Source organism: Geotrypetes seraphini, chromosome 9 (genome assembly GCF_902459505.1).
Source record: "Geotrypetes seraphini chromosome 9, aGeoSer1.1, whole genome shotgun sequence".
Taxonomy (NCBI): Eukaryota; Metazoa; Chordata; class Amphibia; order Gymnophiona; family Dermophiidae; genus Geotrypetes; species Geotrypetes seraphini.
This window is the reverse complement of record NC_047092.1, coordinates 172,365,297-172,385,426: the sequence shown is the minus strand read 5'-3', so window position 1 is coordinate 172,385,426 and position 20,130 is coordinate 172,365,297. Positions and strand designations below refer to the sequence as shown.

Below are 20,130 nucleotides of genomic sequence, written 5' to 3'. Positions count from 1 at the left end.
CTTACTCTCTTCAGACTTAACTTGAATTTCTATAGACTTGATTCCTCCCATTCACCCTCCCCATTGCACAAAGCAGTTTTAAATCCCAGCAGATTTTCCTCTCTGCTCCCTAGTTCTGTCTCCCTCACACAATTCTCTTCTAATCCTTCCACTCTCTTTTAATAAGCAAACAAAGGTTTTTCCTGCTTCCTACACAACCTCAAACCATTCCCTAACCCCAGGCCCAATATTCCCTCTAAGCTATGTTCATGTCCTGCCATTTGGGGGGTGGGAACAGGGAAATGCTTCAATATACAGTGGTACCTTGGATTACGAGCATAATCCGTTCCAGGAGCATGCTCGTAATCCAAAATGCTCGTTTATCAAAGCGAGTTTCCCCATAGGAAATAATGGAAACTCGCTTTGATGCGTTCCCCACCCCCGAGAATTGGCATTGCTCCCCTCGAAGGCCCCCCTGCGATCAGGCACCCCCCCCGCCACGATCCGACCCCCCCGCCACAATTGGGCACCCCCCGCCACGATCCGACCCCTCCCCCCCTGACACGATTGGGCACCCCCCCCCCCGCCGCTTCTTACCCTCATCTGGGCACTTTAGAAGATCGGACTCCTCGTCTACTGGGCCTTGAGCATCTGAGCATGCTCAAGGCCTGCAAGTTCACGTTCACGTTCAGAATGTGAACTCGCAGGCCTTGAGCATGCTCAGATGCTCAAGGCCCAGCAGACGAGGGCCGATCTTCAAGAGTGCCCAGATGAGGGTAAAAAGCGGCGGGGGGGTGCCCAATTGTGTCGAGGGGGGTCGGAACGTGTCGGGGGAGGGTCGGATCGTGTCGGGGGGTGCCCAATCGTGGCGGGGGGGGGGGGTCGGATCGTGGCGGGGGGTGCCGGTTCGAGGCAGGGGGGGTGCCGGATCTCAGGGGGGGGGTGCTCGTAAATCGAGCCATACTCGGTTTCCGAGGCACCGATTTTGCAAATGTTTTGCTTGTCTTGCAAAACACTCGCAAACCGGTGCACTCATAAACCGAGGTACCACTGTACTTTCAAATCATTAGGAACAGGCAGGTCTTTGAGTCCTGCAGAAACTGCCTGCCCCTCATAAGAAACACTACCACTGGTAGAAATGTAGGAATCCCTCAGTAAACACTTATCCAGGACCATAAAATAAGCCCAGCTTGCTATATCTATATTTTGCCGCTGCTGCCCACACTCCCTCCCCCAACACACACACACACGTCTAATCACACGACATCCTGTCACATCTGTTGTTCCTGCTTTCCATGGGAACTTGAGTTGCAATTGCAGAATTTTGCAGAGGTGAGGCATTTTGCATGGCACAGAACTCTCCAAAAATAAACAGAACTGGAAGCCTCTACTACTAATTTCTATAGTGCTGCCAGACATATGCAAAACACTACATTAAACACATAAGAATCCCTGTTCGATAGAGCTTACAATCTAATCAAAACAGACAAACAGGACAAATAGGGTTAGGGAATTTCTCACAGAAGAAATGATTAGGGTACTTTAAAAATGAATAAGTCAGGAGTTAAAAGCAGCCTCAAAAAATAAAAAATAAATAAAAGCAGGTTTTTAGTCTAGATTTGAATACTGTCAGAGACAAAGCTTGACATACTGACACAGGCAGTCCATTCCAGGCATATGATGAAGCAAGATAGAAGGGCAGAGTATGGTGTTGGCAGTAGAGGGGGAAAAGGGTACAGATGAAGAGACTTACCCAATGAACGGAGTTCCCGAGAAGTATTGGATATCTTTATACATGCGCATTATCTTACTTTTAGAAAATCAGTAAAAACCCAGCTGTTTGATCAATTTATAATCTGAAGGTTTATTGTTTTAACTTTTTAAACTCATTTTTATTCTTATTTTAATACTGTATTTCGGATTATATGTATCTTTCTACTGCTTGTCCAGTATTTCTTGTTGTAAACCGCCTCGAACTATTATGGCTTAGATGGTATATAAGAAAAAAATTATTATTATTATTATATCCACTCTGCGGTCCTGTGGATCCTTAAGTTTAAAACCACACCACTCTCACTTGGTAGGAAAGTGCATTTGGTCACCAGAGAATCCACCTTTGGCATAGCAAACATTGTTGGACCACAGAAAATTTCTAACCCTTGTTTACAGCTGACCTTGCCCACATCAAAAAACAACTCAGAGCCTCAGAGCTTAGATGGAGAAGGGATAAAACACTTTCCAATCTGGACAAATTCAATGAGCCTTCTAAAAAAAAAAAAAATTATTGCAAAAATGAAATACTACTCAGCCCGAATGAATAAAAAAAGAAAAAAAAACAAAAAACAACAAAAAAAATCCTTCAATTCTCTATTCTATACCTAAATCCATAAATCTCTCAAATCAAAGCAAAATATTCCAAATTTTATCCTTCCAACAGCTCAGGAACTTGCTTCCTATTCCTCAGAGAAAGTAACAAATATCAAGAAAAACCTTTCCTCAATTAGTCATTATAGTCAAAATGCGCCCGATTCAACCTCCCCAGTCTGAAGGAGATTGAGGTCTTATTCAAAATAAGATCATCAAAGGCTCTCCAGCAGAATCAATTTCACCTTCCATTCTTAAACATTTCTTTACAGTTTTCAGCCTGTTCATTAATTCATAGGTGAACGAAAGTCTCATGCATAGCATCCTGCCTAACTCGTGGAAGAAAGCAATCATACGACCAATCATTAAGGATTACAAAATCAACCCAGCTGAAATAAATCAAACTATAGACCCATTGCCAATATTCCATTTTTAGCAAAATTAACAGAGAAGGTCGTATTCAATCAGGTTTCAGAATTCATAGAAAGCCCAAATATCCTACATTCAAACCAGACAGGCTTTAGGAAATACCACACCACAGAACACTAATAGGTATGTCAAATGTTATTCATTACCATCTAGATCACCATAAATCTGTAATTCTATTCTCAAGCAATCTGTCTTCTGCCTTTGATACTGTGGACCATGACCTTCTGCTTCACTGACTTGAAGCAATCGATATCACTGACTAGGTTCTTGCATGGTTTTGCTTTTATTTCACCAACCATTCTGCCATAGTCTTTTTCAACAACACCACTTCAGGAACAATCACTGCAAACTATGGAATCCCCCAAGGGTCTATCCTTTCACCGCTCCTTTTCAACATCTTTCTTGCACCGCTGATGACACTGCCAATCCATTGTATTTAATGCATTTGCCTTTGCGGTCGAAATCCAGCTTTTACATCAAGTAGACTCTGAAAATCCCTTGGAAGTTCTTACCATAATCAAGAAATGTGGCACATGGAAGGCCCCGATGAAAGAAGGCCACGAAGCAGCTCTGGAGGGAGGTATGTAGGGCTCTTGGTTGGTGGGGTTCGGATGGGAGGGAAGGATGGAGGGTCAACAGGGATTCTGCTGCGTGGCGGGTACACAAGGGTTCTGCTGCATAAGGGATGGGAGGGAAGGATAGAAAGATGCTGCAGAGGGCACAAGGGGATGGGTGAGGGGGAGGAAAGATGCTGCACATGTAGGGGAGAGAAAGAAAAGAGGAAGAATTGGGGTGAAGGAGAAGGGAGAGATGATCATGTACATTCGTTTTGTAAAATAAGCTTTACGTTTTCATGCTTTGCTATCTTTTAAAGACCAAAACCCTTTTATGTTATGACGTTTACATTTAATTTATACTAGTTCACACAAACACTCCATCCATCTGCTCTCGGCCTAGCCTCTCTGTCAAATTTAAGAACCCATTGTGGCCCACAAGTCAAAAAGTTTGCCCACTCCTGCTCTATGCCCTTATTGTGCGCAGGGCTGCTGTCCTGGGGCTCCAGAAGGTATTTAATCCTCACCGACAGGACCATCTGCCTTTCTCCAACCCTAGAGGCCAGTGGAGGGGATAAGCCTGAAGCTCTTGTCCCTTCATTTCATTCATGGCACGTGACGCAAGGGCACTTTTCAGCTGCCCATCCAGCGCAAATAAGGCATAATATAGGGCAGGGATCTCAAAGTCCCTCCTTGAGGGCCGCAATCCAGTCGGGTTTTCAGGATTTCCCCAATGAATATGCATTGAAAGCAGTGCACGCACATATATCTCATGCATATTCATTGGGGAAATCCTGAAAACCCGACTGGATTGCGGCCCTCAAGGAGGGACTTGGAGGGACTTTGAGACCCCCGATACAGGAGTATTAAGAGTGAGGACTCCATCCCTATCAGTTTTGAAGTAAAACGAGGACTTTTGAAGAAGTTCAAGAATTTAAGGGGGGGGGGGGGAGAATCCAGAAAATCCAAGATGGTCGCTGTGGCAACATTTTAGGACCAAAACAGTTTTAAAAACACCTCGGTGCAGACTAAAAACTTAAGGATTTTAGAGGAGGGGAAACCAAACTGCAAAAACAGTCAAAACAGTTTTCAAGAACCTCCACCCCAACTTTTCCTCATAGGCTGTCACAGTCTGTATTCACAGACTATGTGCTGGGGAAATGATGCTGCAGGCTGCTTCAGCTACTTTAAAAAGTGTAGCTGGATCTGGAGGATTCTCTGCCTCAAGCCACTGGTCAGCTGCCACACTGAGATCTTCGGGCTGTCAACCAAACCATAGTCGGACTGATGGTCAACCCCCGCCTCCCCCCGGGACACAATCAACGTAGTTAAAAAAAAAAAAAAAGTGAGGGGCTGTTGGGAAAAGCTGCAGCTGGCACCTTGAGCACCCCAAATAATGCTGTTGATGTCCAGCAGCCTGGACTCAAGTACCTGAACAAGTCAAGGATGCAAGCAAGTGCTGAGGGCCCAGATCTCCGAGCTCCACAAATCTTCAGCAAGACGGCTGTACAGGTCCCTAAATAATACATCTGCCAACTGCAGACTAAAAGTCTGCTCCTTTCCAAGCAGGCCTGTGCTGCCCAAACACTGCCAATAAAGTGAAAATCCAAAAAAGGTACCGCAAAACAAGTAATTGGAGCAGATTACCAAAATACCTGCATGCTTGCCAGCAGAAGGAAGAAGCAAAGGAGGCAGCAGAGACCTTGAAGGCGGAGCTGAAAAGTTCTGCAGCATGCTTGCAAGCATAGATGAACTACTGGAAGAGGAATTTGAACTGCATGCGGAAATGGATAGGGAGTCAATGAAGGGAAGCCTCAACATCAGGAAACCACCACATTCACTTCAAACAATTTCTGTGGTATGCAAGTATATGTAGTACCTTACCTCCTTTGTATGAAGCAAAAAAATTCTGTTTATTTCTTCCCACTTACCAAGCAATGACAACACTTCTCATAAGCACTTTTATATTATATTTTTCAGTAGAGTGATAAGGATACCCCAGGTTTTTTTTTAATATTAGAAATTTTTTTTTTTTTAAATTTATAGAAAAAGAACAGAACTTACATAATTAAGAAAGACATTGCCAATACTTTTATTGTCTGCCCAGTTTCTCATCAGGTTTTCAAGATCTTCCTACAGGGGAAAAAGGCAAATCTCATTCACTGTGAAAAACAAGGTACTGGATTTGGTATTATACAGAATAAGAAATGTTTCAAAATAAATTGTTCCATTAAAGATTTAGATATTAGTATTTTCTGACAACTTTGCAAACTGATACTGTAAGAATTAGGGGGAAAAAAGTTTTGAATATGGTGTTGAAGGGATCATTAGATTCTTACCTTGATAATCTATCTAGTAGAAGAGTACAGTAGGCTTGACAAATGGGTTTCTTCCCTTCACCCATGAGGAATCTATATTTTTCAGCTCTGCCTCTGTGTTACTGGGCAGTTCCTCAGTTCATAGCAAAGCAATGGATAACCCTTAAAAAGGAGAAAGAACAAGGAGGGTGTGGGGAACTCAACAATTCAAGTCTTTTCTGCTCTACAACAAAAGCAATTGATACATATCAACAAAGGTGGAACCAAACACGCTACCTACCCGAGTGCAGCTCCTATAGCCTCTCCCAAAGGTTTCACTATAGTACAAATGGATAACTCTTCTTAATTGTTTAACAGAAGTATGTTAAGCATCTTCATTCCCTCTTGGTCATTCACAGACAAGCATCTGGAAACACTCATAAGTGTCCGAGTCAGAAAGCAGGCTAACTTAACTTAACATCTGATAGAACGGGCTGACAAGCCTACTACACCCTTCTACAAGAAAGAAGATCAAGGTAAGAATCTCATCTTCCATTCTAGTGCAAAGGATACATTAGGCTTGATAAGTGGGATGTTCCAAAGCAGTCCCCCGAGTCTAGGGTGGGGCAGATGAGTCTGCTGTGAGCACAGAGGACCCAAAAGCGGTGTCCATTTGTGTCGTCACGTCCACTCTGTAAAAACCTTTGTAAAAATATGGAGTGGACCATGTAGCTGCTCTACAGATCTCCATAGGTGAAACTGCCCAGATTCTGTCTATGAATGAGGCCACTCCTCTGGTGGAATGCACATTCAAAGAAAACAATAGCTGTTTACTAAAGCCAGTGTAAGCAGTTGAAATAGTCATGTAAATCCAAAAAGATGACCTGAAAGACAAAATTCATTCCATCACCTTGAGATAACGAAGAAATCTCCTCACGTCCAGTAACGTCAATACTTTATCCTTTTTCTTTATGCCTGTGGCATTAAATGCCGAAAGCCAGACTTCCTGGATTTACAGGCAAGGCAGAGACACCTTTTGGCTAGCGTGAATGACTTTTTTTATCCTAATCCTGTCAATAATGAGCCTGATCACAGGATGACCTGTGTTCTGCTCTTTTCTCCCTTGTCCACTCCACTTCAGAATATTATCAATCATCACTGGCACCTTTTGAGATTTCATTCTGTGTTTAAAAAGAAGCCTAGATTTGCCTTTAAACGGGGCAGGAATCTTGGAGAACGTTTAAAGCACTGCATTGGACTTACAGTCACAAACTCTCACTGTGGTCGTGCTCCTTGTGGGTCATGTAGGTATTGTCAATATTCAATGGACACTAATGTTCTGGAGATTTCTAATGTTAGCAATTTTGAACTAAGACACAGCACCAACTGTAAGTCAGCTCAGGTAGTTCATGGCATAATGTGCCCTTGTCATAAACTTTATATTGGACAGACTAAGAGACCTATAAAAATCAGAATTGCTGAGCACCTGAGCTGCATTCGTACCAACAAAATTGAATCTCCTTTGGTTGATCACTGGAGTCAGGCTAACCATGCTCCAATTTAAAATTTTGTGTTTTGAAACAGTTCCATTCCATTAATGGGGGTGATATTTCCCAGCTATTAACTTACCAAGAGCAACGTCTGATCTTTGAGTGGGGCACTGTGATCCCGCAGGGTCTTAATAGAAAGACAGAGTGGCTTGTATTCCACTAATATCAGTTTCCCTTCTATATTTTGTGGATTTCTGTGAAGAACTCTGTTTTGCTTCCCCTCCCCCACCGGGCTCTCTTGATGATACAGGAGTAGAAAGACTTGGGGAGCCCATAAAAAGCGTTCTAAAAAAACTAGGTGTTTTGAGGCAGATAGAGACTTTTAAAATAAAATTGAGAAATCAAAGATAGCCACCATGGCAGTGTTTAGGCGCCCGAAAACAGCTCAGGAAAGCTAAATAAAAAAATTTCCTTATAGGAAGCCTCCAGACCCTCAAAAGCCAAGTTCTTGAACCACCCCAAAGTTTCCCATAGACCAGGGGTCTGCAACCTTTAAGACATAAAGAGCCACTTGGACCCGTTTTCGAAAAGAAAAAAAAACTTGGAGCCGCAAAACCATTATAAAACAAATCTAACACTGCATATATTGTTTCTTATCTTAATGCTATATACAGGATCACTAAATTGAAAATAAAATCATTTTTCCTACCTTTGCTATTTGGTGATTTCATGAGTCTCTGGTTGCACTTTCTTCTTCTGACTGTGCATCCAATCTTTCTTCCTTTCTTTCAGCCTCCTGTATGTTTCCTCTCCTCCAGACCTCATTCTCTCCCCCAACTTTTTCTTTCTGTCTCCCTGTTCCCCCTTCTTTCTGTCTCCGTGCCGTCCCCCAAGCCACTCGGTTTGCTGCCACCGCAATCGGGGAACAGCCCCCAAGCCACCACCGTCCCAAGCTTTCCCTGCAGAAGTGTTGCGCTGACCAGCATTCCGCTCCCTGACGTCAATTCTGACGTAGGAGAGGAAGTTCCGGGCCAACAAGGCATTTCTCCTCATTCCATCCAGCCTGAGCCCCATCTCTCCTTGATCCAGCATTTCCCTTCTGTGTCTGTCAGAATTACCATTCCACCTATTTTCCAGCATCACCCTTCTTTGTGTCCATCTCACCTATATCCCTATCTCACCACTTTTTCAGAATCTTCATTTGTCTCTGTCCTTATCTTTACGCCATGTTCACCATTTGCCCTTTCAATGTCTTTATCTCCCCCCCCCACTTTTTCAGCATTACTTCCATGTCTCTATTTCACCTCCTCTTCATGTCCCCTCTGTATCTCTATCCTTATTCAGTAGGTCCTGCTTACCCTTTCTCTTCTTTGTGTCACTATCTCCATTTTCAGCTTTCCCCCCCTTTTCCTTTGTTACTGCACCCTGTAGCTAGAATCTTTCCACCCTCCCTCCACTCCGACCCAGCCCAGTATGAAAGATTTCCTTTTGTTTCCCTCCCCTCTCTCTTTCTCTCTCTCTTCTGCTCCCTCACCCACGAGTCCTGCATCTGGCCCTCTCCCTTCTACCTGCACCTGGCAACACCCCCCTGCTCCGCGGCTCTCTTCAGCAACTCGTCAGCAGCGGTGATCAAGACAAGCTGCCGACATCGAGGCCTTCCCTCTACGAGTCCCGCCTTTGTGGAAAAAGGAAGTTGAAACAAGCGGGACTCGCAGAGGGTAGGCCCCGACGTCAGAAGCTGCTGCTGAGTTGCCGAAGAGAGCCGCGGAGCAGGGGATGTGGCCGGAAGCAGGTAGAAGGGAGAGGGAGATAGGAAGGCTGTAGATCTCCGGAGCATGACACCGACCCCGGCCAGGATGATTTCTTTTTCAGGCACCTTACAAGTCCAGCGTCGCGGGGGAAATAGCCATGCTGAGCAGTGAGCTCAGCACTACACAGATGAAAGCCTTGCTTGCTGATTGGTCCGGCGGGGTGGGGCCGCCGGACCAATCAGCAAGCAAGGGCTTTCATCTGTGTATGTGCTGAGCTCACTGCTCAGCATGGCTATTTCCCGCCGCGACGCCGGACTTAAGCTGCATGCCTGCGTGACACACTACCGGAGCCGCAGCAAAGGTGGAAAAGAGCCGCATGCGGCTCTGGAGCCGCAGGTTGCCGACCCCCGCCATAGACAATAATAGACTATACTCACAAAACTGCTTGGTGCTGTGCCTGCATCAGTTCACTCTACAGCTGGACAATGGAGAAGATTTCTGACTCAGACAAGCCTGTAGGATTCTTCAGCTATTTGTCTCTTTGGACTGCCTTTTAGATAGGCTCTGAGAGCCTGAAACGTCAATTCCACTAGCTCCCCATGTGTCTTCAGGTGTATTGGGGGGGGGGGGGTGGAATGCAGCCTGCACCCACCACATTCCTCTGGACCAACACAGGACCAGTCAGCCTGTGCTGAAATGCCTGAAAAATCAGGGGAACATGCCCAAGCTATCAAAGAAATAATGCAGGTCAGCTAGGGAGATGCCCTGCTAAAGAGTTGCATCCTCAGCTACAGCCCTCTGATCCAGAGACTAAATCCTCTCACAGGCAGAGCTGTCCCAGGAATCCTGGGGACCTCTGTAGCACCAGGAAGCCTCAAAAGTGGGATGAAAACCCCAAAATAATAAATCAGATGCAGAGCAGATGAAAGACACCTTCTCTTCTTGCTTGCAGAAAGAAAAACTGAAGAACTGAGGCAGTGCCCAGTGACACAAGGAGGCAGAGTTGAAAAATTTAGATGACTTCTGCAAACCTCACGGGTGAAAGGGGGGGAAAAAACCCTCACTTGTCAAGCCTACTGTACCCTTTGCACTAGAAATTGATATTTTCATAGTGCCCCAAATTTCCTATTACCACAAAAATATCCCTGTCCTAAAGCAGCAAGTAATCTTTTACACTCATATGGCAACAGGTGACAATTGATTTGCCCAAGGTTACAAGGGAAGGGACACCCAATAGAAGCAAAGTTTGAATCTTACAACTCATCTTCCTTTTCCTACCTAATTAATCTGATCTAACCAGGTAGCCACCCTTATTCTCCATTTATCCTTCTTCCATATTCATCTCTTAAATCTGTTCTTTCACTAATACACTAACTTAGATTTTGGAGATGAGGAGCATTTCTTTGCAAAGTAAACAGAAGATGGAAAGTTAACTATACCACCTACCATACATTGAGGTTAACTGGATATATTCACAAGGTTATGAAGTATCCGAGAATACTTAGACATTTGTATGTCAGGAATTCCTATCAAATATTACTAGACACGTTTTTGTGCATCTCGTGACAAAGTGCTTAGCAGTTTTCAATAAATATATTTTTTTAAAAAGTTACCTTTATTTTTGTGTGAACATCAAGGATATCTTGAATACTGCCAAAAATAGCCTTAATTTCTTCTGGAGCTAAAATTGGTCCTCCAAGCTGTCCTTCCTTTTCCAAAGGAACTTGGAACAACTGAAACACACATGCATAAGTAGATAGTTTCTAGCAGAAAAATTGGAAATGAGCATATCCACTGATTTTGTCTAAAAATTTGTAAAAGAAATTGTACACTGTTCCAAGTTATATTAAAAATCAAATCCATTGCCTTTGGGGGGATGGAACTTGATATATTGTGCTTAGTGGTTACAATTAAAAGCGGTTTACATATTTTAGACAGGTACTTATTTTGCACCTGGGGCAACAGCCTGAACTATGACTTCCATGGTGTGTGTATTAAATAACTGTCACTAAAGGGTTCTTTTTCTAAAAATGTATCAGGCACTTAAGTGCGAATTTACACGTGTTAATTGCTACCGCACAAATGTAGTAACCGGTTTTGCTTTTTTTTTTTTTTTTTAAGTGTGTGCTAATCCATGCATGAGGTGTAGGCAGAGAATGGGTGTGGAGAGTATATACTGCAGTTGGTGTACACTGAGAACTGTGAAGATCCACTTAACATTTCCTGTTTAGGAGGTGCTAATTATGATCAGTACATTACACACAGTGTGACCAACCGGATGGCCTGGTGCAATGAGTCCGAAGACAAACCAATATGGCAAAAAAAAACAATTGTATTGGATAAATATTACTCAAGGTGGCCACATTTCAACAGGTGCCTCCATCAGTGGTATAGTAACATTTTGTTACTTAATGTCTATCATTGATAGAACAAATCATATGGCTCTGGTGAAAACAGCTAAGTGCAAATTTAACAGTGTCCCAATTACAAAATATCAAAACCAGATTAAATGTTCTTTGATAAATTGGATAATTAAAAGAAGTTTGTAGATGAAAAATTCACTAGTTAAAAATCTGAGGCTGCTTCTTTTTTTTTTTTTTTTTAATTCTTTATTCCTTTTTCATCATTCAACAAGTGTACAAGAAAAATCATACATAGTCTCAGAAACAACACTTGATAAATACATCAAGACAATAACAATTGTGTGTGTGTGTATATATATATATATATATATACATACATATACACACACCCATAACCCACCCTCCCTCCCAACATTATTTTTCTTAATTCATAATTCATTTTACCCTCTCATAAAGTGCATGCTCAAGGCCCAGCGAACAGGAGGACAGATCTTCGGGCACCGTCATGTTGGTAGTTTTTTGGCCAGTGCGGGGGTTAGCGTGTGATTAAAAGTCACGCACGCTAACCCCGCTAGCACGGCTTGATAAAAGGAGCCCCAAGGCTCATAAGATACTATGGAAAAACTTCTAGTATTAGAACTTGTGCATATTCAGTTTACCTGAACTACGGTGGTAAGGATGTCAACGTAGTTGCTTTCTGTTTGATATAATTCCATTGCCACCTGCCATCTTGCCGACTGCTTCTGAGGCACGTGTGTAGAAAATTTGGAAGGTTTTGCACTCAGTTTTGGCGTTTCTGATGAGACAGTTAAGAAATCCAATCAATGCTCCATTTCAGATGTTTCCCAAAATTTCTTAGCATCTTAATGTGGAAAAATGTGTTTATCCAGGAGGTTTCAATCTTTACTAAAAGAAGGTGGTCATAATTTACTCACCTTATACATTTAACACACAAATACAACTGAACTGGAAATGAGTAAATTTATAAAGTATGTTATTTGCAAAAGTGTTCCAAATATCAACATATAGTTTACCTACTGTAGAAAGTATGTAGCGCACTTTCCTGCCATGTTTTGTAATCCCTAGCTACAGCTAGTTCACTCATGCCGAGCTGAATGAGATGCCTCTCCTGACATTGGGATTGTTAACTCTAGAGCAGCGTCTTGCAAACTTTTTTTTTTAGCTCCAGCACACTAACGGGTCCTTTTAAGCCATGCTAACCAATTTAGTGCACACTAAATTCTAAGGCATCCATTAGCATTTAGCACGTACTAATTTTTAGCGCGCCTTAATAAAAGGACCCCTAAATGAAGCAAATGCTTTTCATGGCACATTATAATTAAATTATAAAATTGCAAAACCAACAAGAAATTAAATTTGAGAGTTATTTATTTAAAGTCCTTTAAGCTATGTAACAATGCATTGTAACAATGGTGAAACTAACCCCCCCCTCCCGGCGGTAACAGCTCCAGCGCTCATAGGAATTCTTTGAGCATTGGAACTGTTACCACCGCGGCTGCAGTGTTAAAAACTGCGTTACGGTTTTGTAAAAGGGGGTATAATGTAGATAGAACAGAATTGTTAATCAATCCAATGATGTGCTTATTTTTGAGTGCAGAGAGAATTTTTTTTTAAATAAAGTAAAATTCTGGAATCTCTCATAGCACACATCAAATGTCTTCAGGGCACGCCACTGTGCCATGGCACACAGTTTGAGACACTGCTCTAGAGAAACTAAGATTAAAGATTCTTCCCCCACCCCCCTTGATTGATAACCCAGTTTTAAAGCCATCGGTTTAAAAAAAAAAGGTGTGTGTGGGTTTTTTTTTTGGGGGGGGAGCAGCAGCTTTGGCATCTGGGCAGCCTCCAAGAGTCTTGATGTCAGAACTGTCTAGTTGAAGCTGCAGCATTTCTGGCTCTTGTACGACATCAGAAAACAGAAGAGAAGCAGCCACAGTCGTCTACCACCCACAAATTTATAGGCACTTTAAAACATTGAAGGGCTGATCTAGTTTTCTACTTTTTTTTTTTTTTCATTCGAGTCTATGTTTATGGGTATTTGCAAGCTGTATATGAGACACAATGCCATTATGATTTAAGGGTTTGCAAGTTGCAAAACCTCAATACTGCACACCAAATGAAGTGAAAAAAAAAACAACAAACACCTTTGCATTGCCAGACTTAGTTTTCAGCCAACTTTGGTTTAAAAAGGAAAATAAGTTAGAAGAGTAAACACAAAGTTGATTCTTGGAATGCCAATGGTCTTAATTACGCTGGGAAGTGCAGTAGGGTCATTAGGGAACTGGTGAGATTAGAATGGGATATTGAGCTACAAGAAATCCTTTTGCGTAAATGTGATGTTCACCTTTTCAGACAAAAATTTTGAGAAGTTGATTGTACAAAAACATGCGGGGCGGGAGGGAGTTTTCCAAATGTGGGACTTGGTGATTCTTTTTCATAAAGAAGTGTGATATGATGTACAGGAGCAACTCAAAGATACAGAAGGTTGCTGTATAGAAGTGTCAGGCCTTTTTTCAGGGGGAGCAGCTCACCTTAATCTTTACTCTCCTAATGCAGATCAGGATAAATTTTTCCAGTCACTACAGAACAAGTTACTCAGCTTTATGAAGAGGGATCATCTTGGGAGAGTATCTAAATGTACCAGTAGATGCTTGACTGGACCATTCTAGAGGAGGGAGAGGGTATAGCAAGTTGCCTAGAAAGGGCACTGTTAGATTTTATGAAACAGTTGGGAGTCCCTTGCATGGATCTCAACAAAAAATTTGACCTTTCAGGGGAGTCAAGATAGCGGTGTGTGAGTTGAGAGTAAGACGCAGTTAAGAGCTGGCAACTGCTGGTTTTCCTGTCTTCATTACCTGCCGTTTGATCGGTGTAACTTTTCAGCATTGCTGCTATGCAGCATACGAAGAGGAAGGGGGTGATTAGAGCCATACCCTCGCCGGCACTAGCGTCTACCACAGTCCAGCAGACGTCAATTGCTTCTTTGCAGCTCTATCAACGACAACGCAAGTATCCAGAGGTTTGAATAACCCGGTGTTGGACGTAGGTTTGGGAGAGCCTATTGCCCTTTCGGACCTTGAAACATCACTTTCACCTCCGCACACCCTTAATCCTCCGTGTCCAGCTGTAACCAGGGCTCTGGGACAAGAGATACAAGAGATTCATGATCCAGGAAGAGGATACACGGGGTCTCCCAGCGAGGCACAGCAACAACGGCAGAACAGCTGATGGCTACAACCAAGAGGGCTGAGGTAGTACCAGCTTCCACGGAGGCCTCCTTGAATGATATCTGGCAGCTGCTGCAACGAATGGAGACTAAAATGGCTAAGTCCACAGAAGAGGTAACTAATATTACAACTAAGTTGGATAGCTTAACTAAATCTGTGGATTCGATGAAAAGGAGTTTTCTGTCCAAGCCAGGCAAACACAGGAAGAGATACTACATCTACAGCAGTTTAAAGCAGCTACAATTAAGGATAATACCTTAATTCACAGGAAACTTGAACAGATAGAAAATTATAATTGGCGGTTAAATCTTCGTTTCCTGAATTTTCCTCTTGCTCCAGGTGTTCTACCTATTGATTTTCTTAAGAGGTATTTATCTGAGAACTTAAAAATTCCCCTAAATAATATTCCTCCAAGCAATAAAATCTACTATTTGCCAAACAGAAAGGCTTTACAAAAGGAATTAGGAAAAAAGAATGGTCAAGAGCCTCAGATTGATTTTGAAAATGTGTCTTTACTTCTTGAACAAACTTTTTACAGCTGACACGGAGAGAGCTACTCTTTTGGTGTCTTTCGTTTTGAACAGGACGCTAATATGATCTTGAAACTATATTTCAAGAATTCCCAGAAACTATTTGGAGGTCAGAAAATATGGTTATACCTCAATGTTTCTAACATCACTCAGAAAAGAAGAAAGGATTTTCTTTCCTTATGTCAAGAGACAATTACGTTAGGAGCTACATTTCTTCTTTCGTATCCCTGTAAGTGCCTGGATAGGTACTTGGGTGTCAAATATACATTTTATTCTCCAGAACACTTGAAGCAGTTTCTAGATATTAAGAAAATCGACAAGGAATGAATGGAAAAGGGGACCGTTTAGAATAATTTAGTCGTTGATTCACACTAAGCCTTTTTCGCTGATTATGTATTTAATTTCTCCTTGTTATATATGTTGACTACCCATATCATTATTGTGGTCTAAGAAAGGGGATCAAGATTTGGATATATTATAAGAATTTTTTTTTGAATAATTTTCCTTCTGTGTTTCATGCAAGATGTATTCTTGTGAATTTTATTTGAAAGTTATAAATTTAAAAAATAAAAAATTTGACCTTTCCCTCATGCAAATATGGCATACACATATTTATGCAATTTGGTCCTATCATACAATGTGGGGATCACAAGAGGCAGATATAGAATCTATTCACCTCTCTGATCATGCTCCTGTTTGGGTTCTCTTTTTCTAGGCTGGGAAGTCATAGGGGTAAGGTATTTTGGAGGCTCAATGAGTCCTTGTCAGAAGATAAAGTATGTGCAAATATTCAACTTACTATATGCCAATACTTGAAAATGACAATGGTGAAGTGGCTTTGCCTGGAATTCTAACATTCTGGATGACTTACTACTAGCAGTCGTGTGCACTGTCTGAAGAAAACCTACAGGATACAACAGTTGTTTGGCAGTAACAGAATTATCCAAGTGCTTGTTGCTTTCTTTCATACTCCTGCATTTCCTCTTACTGGTCTTCCTCCTGGTCTCACTACATCTACTGCTCTGTTGGAAGATGGACTGTCCTCTACCACTGAACGATTTTCTTAATGCTATTCTGCCCTCTGAATAATCTGAAAGAAAGCTTATTATTATTTCATATTAGATATTTGAGCATAGAAGAGTTACCAGCCAGTCTTATTTCAATGCTATGGTTATCACACCCATAAGAATCAATATACTGAATATTTTCTAATATGTAAATGTATCATTCACACCAGTTAAAGGTTTATTCCAAATCTTTTGTTCACCTGTTATTATCAAAGGTGTGCAACTGTGTACCCCAATTAATTGGAAGTTTGAAGCTGTACTTCTGAGACTGGAAGCCAGACTATGCTCTGACATTTTTCATTTATAAGCCAGAAATATGGTACTTGCTATATCAGAAAATTTGCAGACATTTTGCATAGGGGGAAAATATTCTAGCCATGAAAACACAAATCTAAACAAACTGCATGAATTGCAGTCATCTAGAAAGATAAAACAGTTGCCAATATAAAACCAGAAAATCCTTCAACAGCAGAAAAGCAAAGTTATGCTCCTGTAGCAGGTGATGTCCAAGGACATCAAGATGAATATCCACACTGATGGGGTGATATAATTCAACTGAGCCCTGCATGGGAATTACATACTTTCCAGCAACTTGCAGAAGCCTTTGAGGGTGGCACATTGCCCATGAATATTTACAGACCCCTACCGTGTCTACTCCCTGCTGGAAGCAGACCGCACATTTCTTCAGTCTCTAGGAGCTGGAGAGAAAGAAATGAGAGAACTGCAGATGTCTTCCTAACACTGCACAGCAGTCCTGCGCCCAAAAAAACACAAACCACCACCGCCCCCAAGTCAGGAACTCCTGATAAGCTCTCCCAGCCAGGCCACTCAAAATAAATAAATAAATAAATAAATAAATAAATAAATAAATAAATAAATAAGGTGTCCAACTATCAACTTTCCTTTTCCATACTCCAGACAGCAGCTCAAAGGAGGGGAAACCCTACAGGCTCTCAAAGCTGTTGTCTCTGCCCCAAAAACAGAGCAAACAGCCGAGACACCACTAAACCAAATGGGGATGTGAGGGAAGGGGGGTGGGGTGACTCAGCCACCTAAGTTTAGCACCCCTGTAGATCTTCACCTCAGTCCAGCAATCTTCCTTTTTTTTTTTTTTTTTTTGAGGATGATAGTATAATTATTAAAATATCTACAGATATTCTAAATTTAAGTGACTAAGAGGGACTGCACAGACTTACCACCTCTGGCTGCTGGAGAATGAGAAAATCTGACTTGGGAGGAGCTGCACAGCCCACTTATACACCTAGTTAAGAAGTCAGTAATTCTCAGTCTCCATCTGCTGGCAGAGGTGCATGTACCCTTTGGTCTGTGCTGGTCTGGAAGGATGTTATAGAACAGATATTACCTCACTGCTCTGTGGAAAAAACAGACTGGTTTGGTCCTATGTTACAGCAGTGGGTAGAAGGCTTGTGCAGTGCACCTCTCTCAAAGGCTTCTGGAGGCTGCAGGAGAGCAGTTCCTGCACAAGACTCCATTGGATGTTGTCACCATATCAGTGTGGACATTTCATCCTTCTATCCTTAGAGAAAGTTACTCATATTAGCATCAGTGATGCCCTTTGACTTAAGCATGGATACTCCAAATAAAAAGATGCTTACCACAAATAAAAAGATGCTAACTACAGGCCAATAAAGGTTTGTGTACATTATAATGGTAAAAGGAACAAATTCACTAAGAACATGATTTTAAGTTATAAGCTTTTGAACACACAAGCAGCAATTTTTGAAAAAGACACTTCAATTCTAGAAGCTGTGCAAGCTAGGTCAACATTTATTAATCTTCCACTTGACTTTTCTATGTCCAACATTCCTGCTGTCATACTGCACTTGGCAGAAGACCGTCCCCTGGATGCCGTTAAAAAAGGTGACATTTTGGCTTACCTGCTAATTTAGTTTCCTTGAATCTTACCAGTCTAATCCAGATAAATGATTATGCTCCATTGCTAGATGGAGACAGGAAAAAGTTTTCCAAGCTGACTTCTTCCCTATAAGGCTGTTGCAGCAGAGACAGCAAAGTGTCCTAGCCCTACAACCAAGAACTGAATGAGTTTCTCATACACATAGTGTCTATTCTCCAGCAGGGCTGAAGACAGAAGCTGAGCAATGTTATTAGCAAGTCAAACACTATCTTTCTCGGTCTTAACTTCCTCTGAAGACCCAAGGAAATTAAATTTCACTTTCCTTATCGTCCTTCCCAGATCAGGGGTTCACAATCCAGTCCTTGGGACACACTCAACCAGTCAGGTTTCCAGGATACGCACAGAGATAATGCATATGAGATTTGCATACCATGGAAGTAGTGCATGCAAATCTCTTGTGCATATTCTTTGTGGATATCCTTAAAACCTGACTGGCTGAGTATGTCCCAAAAACTGGGTTGTGAACCCTGGTCTAGACAAATGGGACATAAGAACATAAGCAATGCCTCTCCTGGGTCAGACCTGAGGTCCATCATGCCCAGAAGTCCGCTCACGCGGCGGCACAACAGGTCCAGGACCTGTGCAGTAATCCTCTATTTATACCCTTCTATCCCCTTTTCCAGCAGGAAATTGTCCAATCCTTTCTTAAACCCCAGTACTGTACTCTGCCCTATTACCCCCCTCTGGAAGCACATTCCAGTAGTCCACCACTCGTTGGGTAAAGAAGAACTTCCTAGCATTCGTTTTGAATCTGTCCCCTTTCAACTTTTCCGAGTGCCCTCTTGTTCTTTTATTTTTAGAAAGTTTGAAGAATCTGTCCCTCTCTACTCTCTCTATGCCCTTCATGATCTTATAAGTCTCTATCATATCCCCTCTAAGTCTCCTCTTCTCCAGGGAAAAGAGACCCAGTTTCTCCAATCTCTCAGCGTATGAAAGGTTTTCCATCCCTTTTATCAGACGTGTCGCTCTCCTCTGAACCCTCTCGAGTAACGCCATATCCTTCTTAAGGTACGGCGACCAATATTGGACGCAGTATTCCAGATGCGGGCGCACCATCGCCTGATACAACGGCAGGATAACTTCTTTTGTCCTGGTTGTAATACCCTTCTTGATTATACCTAGCATTCTATTTGCTTTCTTAGAGGCCGCTACGCACTGTGCCGTCGGCTTCATTGTCATGTCCACCATTACCCCCAAGTCCCTTTCTTGGGTACTCTCATTCAATAACATCCCTCCCATCGTATAGTTGTACCTTGGGTTTCTGCTTCCCACATGCAATACTTTACATTTCTCAACGTTGAACTTCATCTGCCATCTCGCCGCCCATTCCCTCAGTTTGTTCAAGTCCCTTTGCAATTCTTCGCATTCCTCTTTAGTTCCAGCTCCACTAAATATTTTTGTATCGTCCGCAAATTTTATTATCTCACACTTCGTCCCTGTTTCTAGACATACCCCAGCTCTTTCACCTCATACGAGGTAAGAACCAAAAGCAACTCCATGGACTACTTCCCAAAATATGGTGTCTGACCATGCCTACACATCCCACTAGTGTTCCACAAAAGAATGCCACCAACATCCATATCACTGTCCTGCACATGTCTGCCAATGACATTAGGTGGCACTCTGCCAAGGATGCCTGGCTATCAAAAAAGAGCTTGAAATCATATATATAAATTGCCGAGTAAACTTCTGCTTGAAGGTTCTACTCACAATGAATGCTTTAGAGGCCACCTCCCTTCTCAGTCTACTAAAGTCTGCATGTTCCAGATTTAAAATGACACTCAAATAACTCAATATTACCACTATCCATTCAGTTGTGTCCGACCCCTGAATACTCTGTGGACCAGTCTTCGAAATACTTCCCCATTTTCCACGACTTCTTTCAATTTCTTAATGTTCATTCCCATGTCATTCTTGATGGTATCCAGCCAACAGGCCCTTTTGCCTCCCCATTTATCTGTGACTTTTTTTAGACTGCTTGCATATATTTTAATTGCTACCAATAAAGAGGGTTTTTGAAGACCAGGCACACTCTGCTCCTTTTCTAGGATGTCAGGCTCTTTTGATAGCCCCACCCCCAAAACACACCCCTCCACTATTAGCATAGGTACCACTGATTTGC

General features: G+C 42.2%; 1 protein-coding gene across 9 annotated transcripts in view; it reads right to left on the bottom strand.

Moving 5' to 3' along the window:
• ECT2 (epithelial cell transforming 2) overlaps positions 1-20,130 on the bottom strand; it is a 103,532-nt gene that overhangs the window by 51,625 nt on the left and 31,777 nt on the right. For 7 of the 9 annotated variants that reach the window (XR_004540687.1, XR_004540686.1, XR_004540689.1 and 4 more), the window contains exons 13-16: positions 15,877-16,095; positions 11,887-12,023; positions 10,478-10,597; positions 5,391-5,459 (exon numbers count right to left, since the gene is read on the bottom strand). Coding sequence is in view for 3 of the 9 variants with exons in the window: in XM_033959290.1 (XP_033815181.1) it covers positions 5,391-5,459; positions 10,478-10,597; positions 11,887-12,023; positions 15,877-16,095 (545 nt within the window). In the remaining 6 variants the exon portion in view is untranslated. The remainder of the gene's footprint in view (positions 1-5,390; positions 5,460-10,477; positions 10,598-11,886; positions 12,024-15,876; positions 16,096-20,130) is intronic. The other 2 variants (XR_004540691.1, XM_033959293.1) reach the window with 1 other exon arrangement.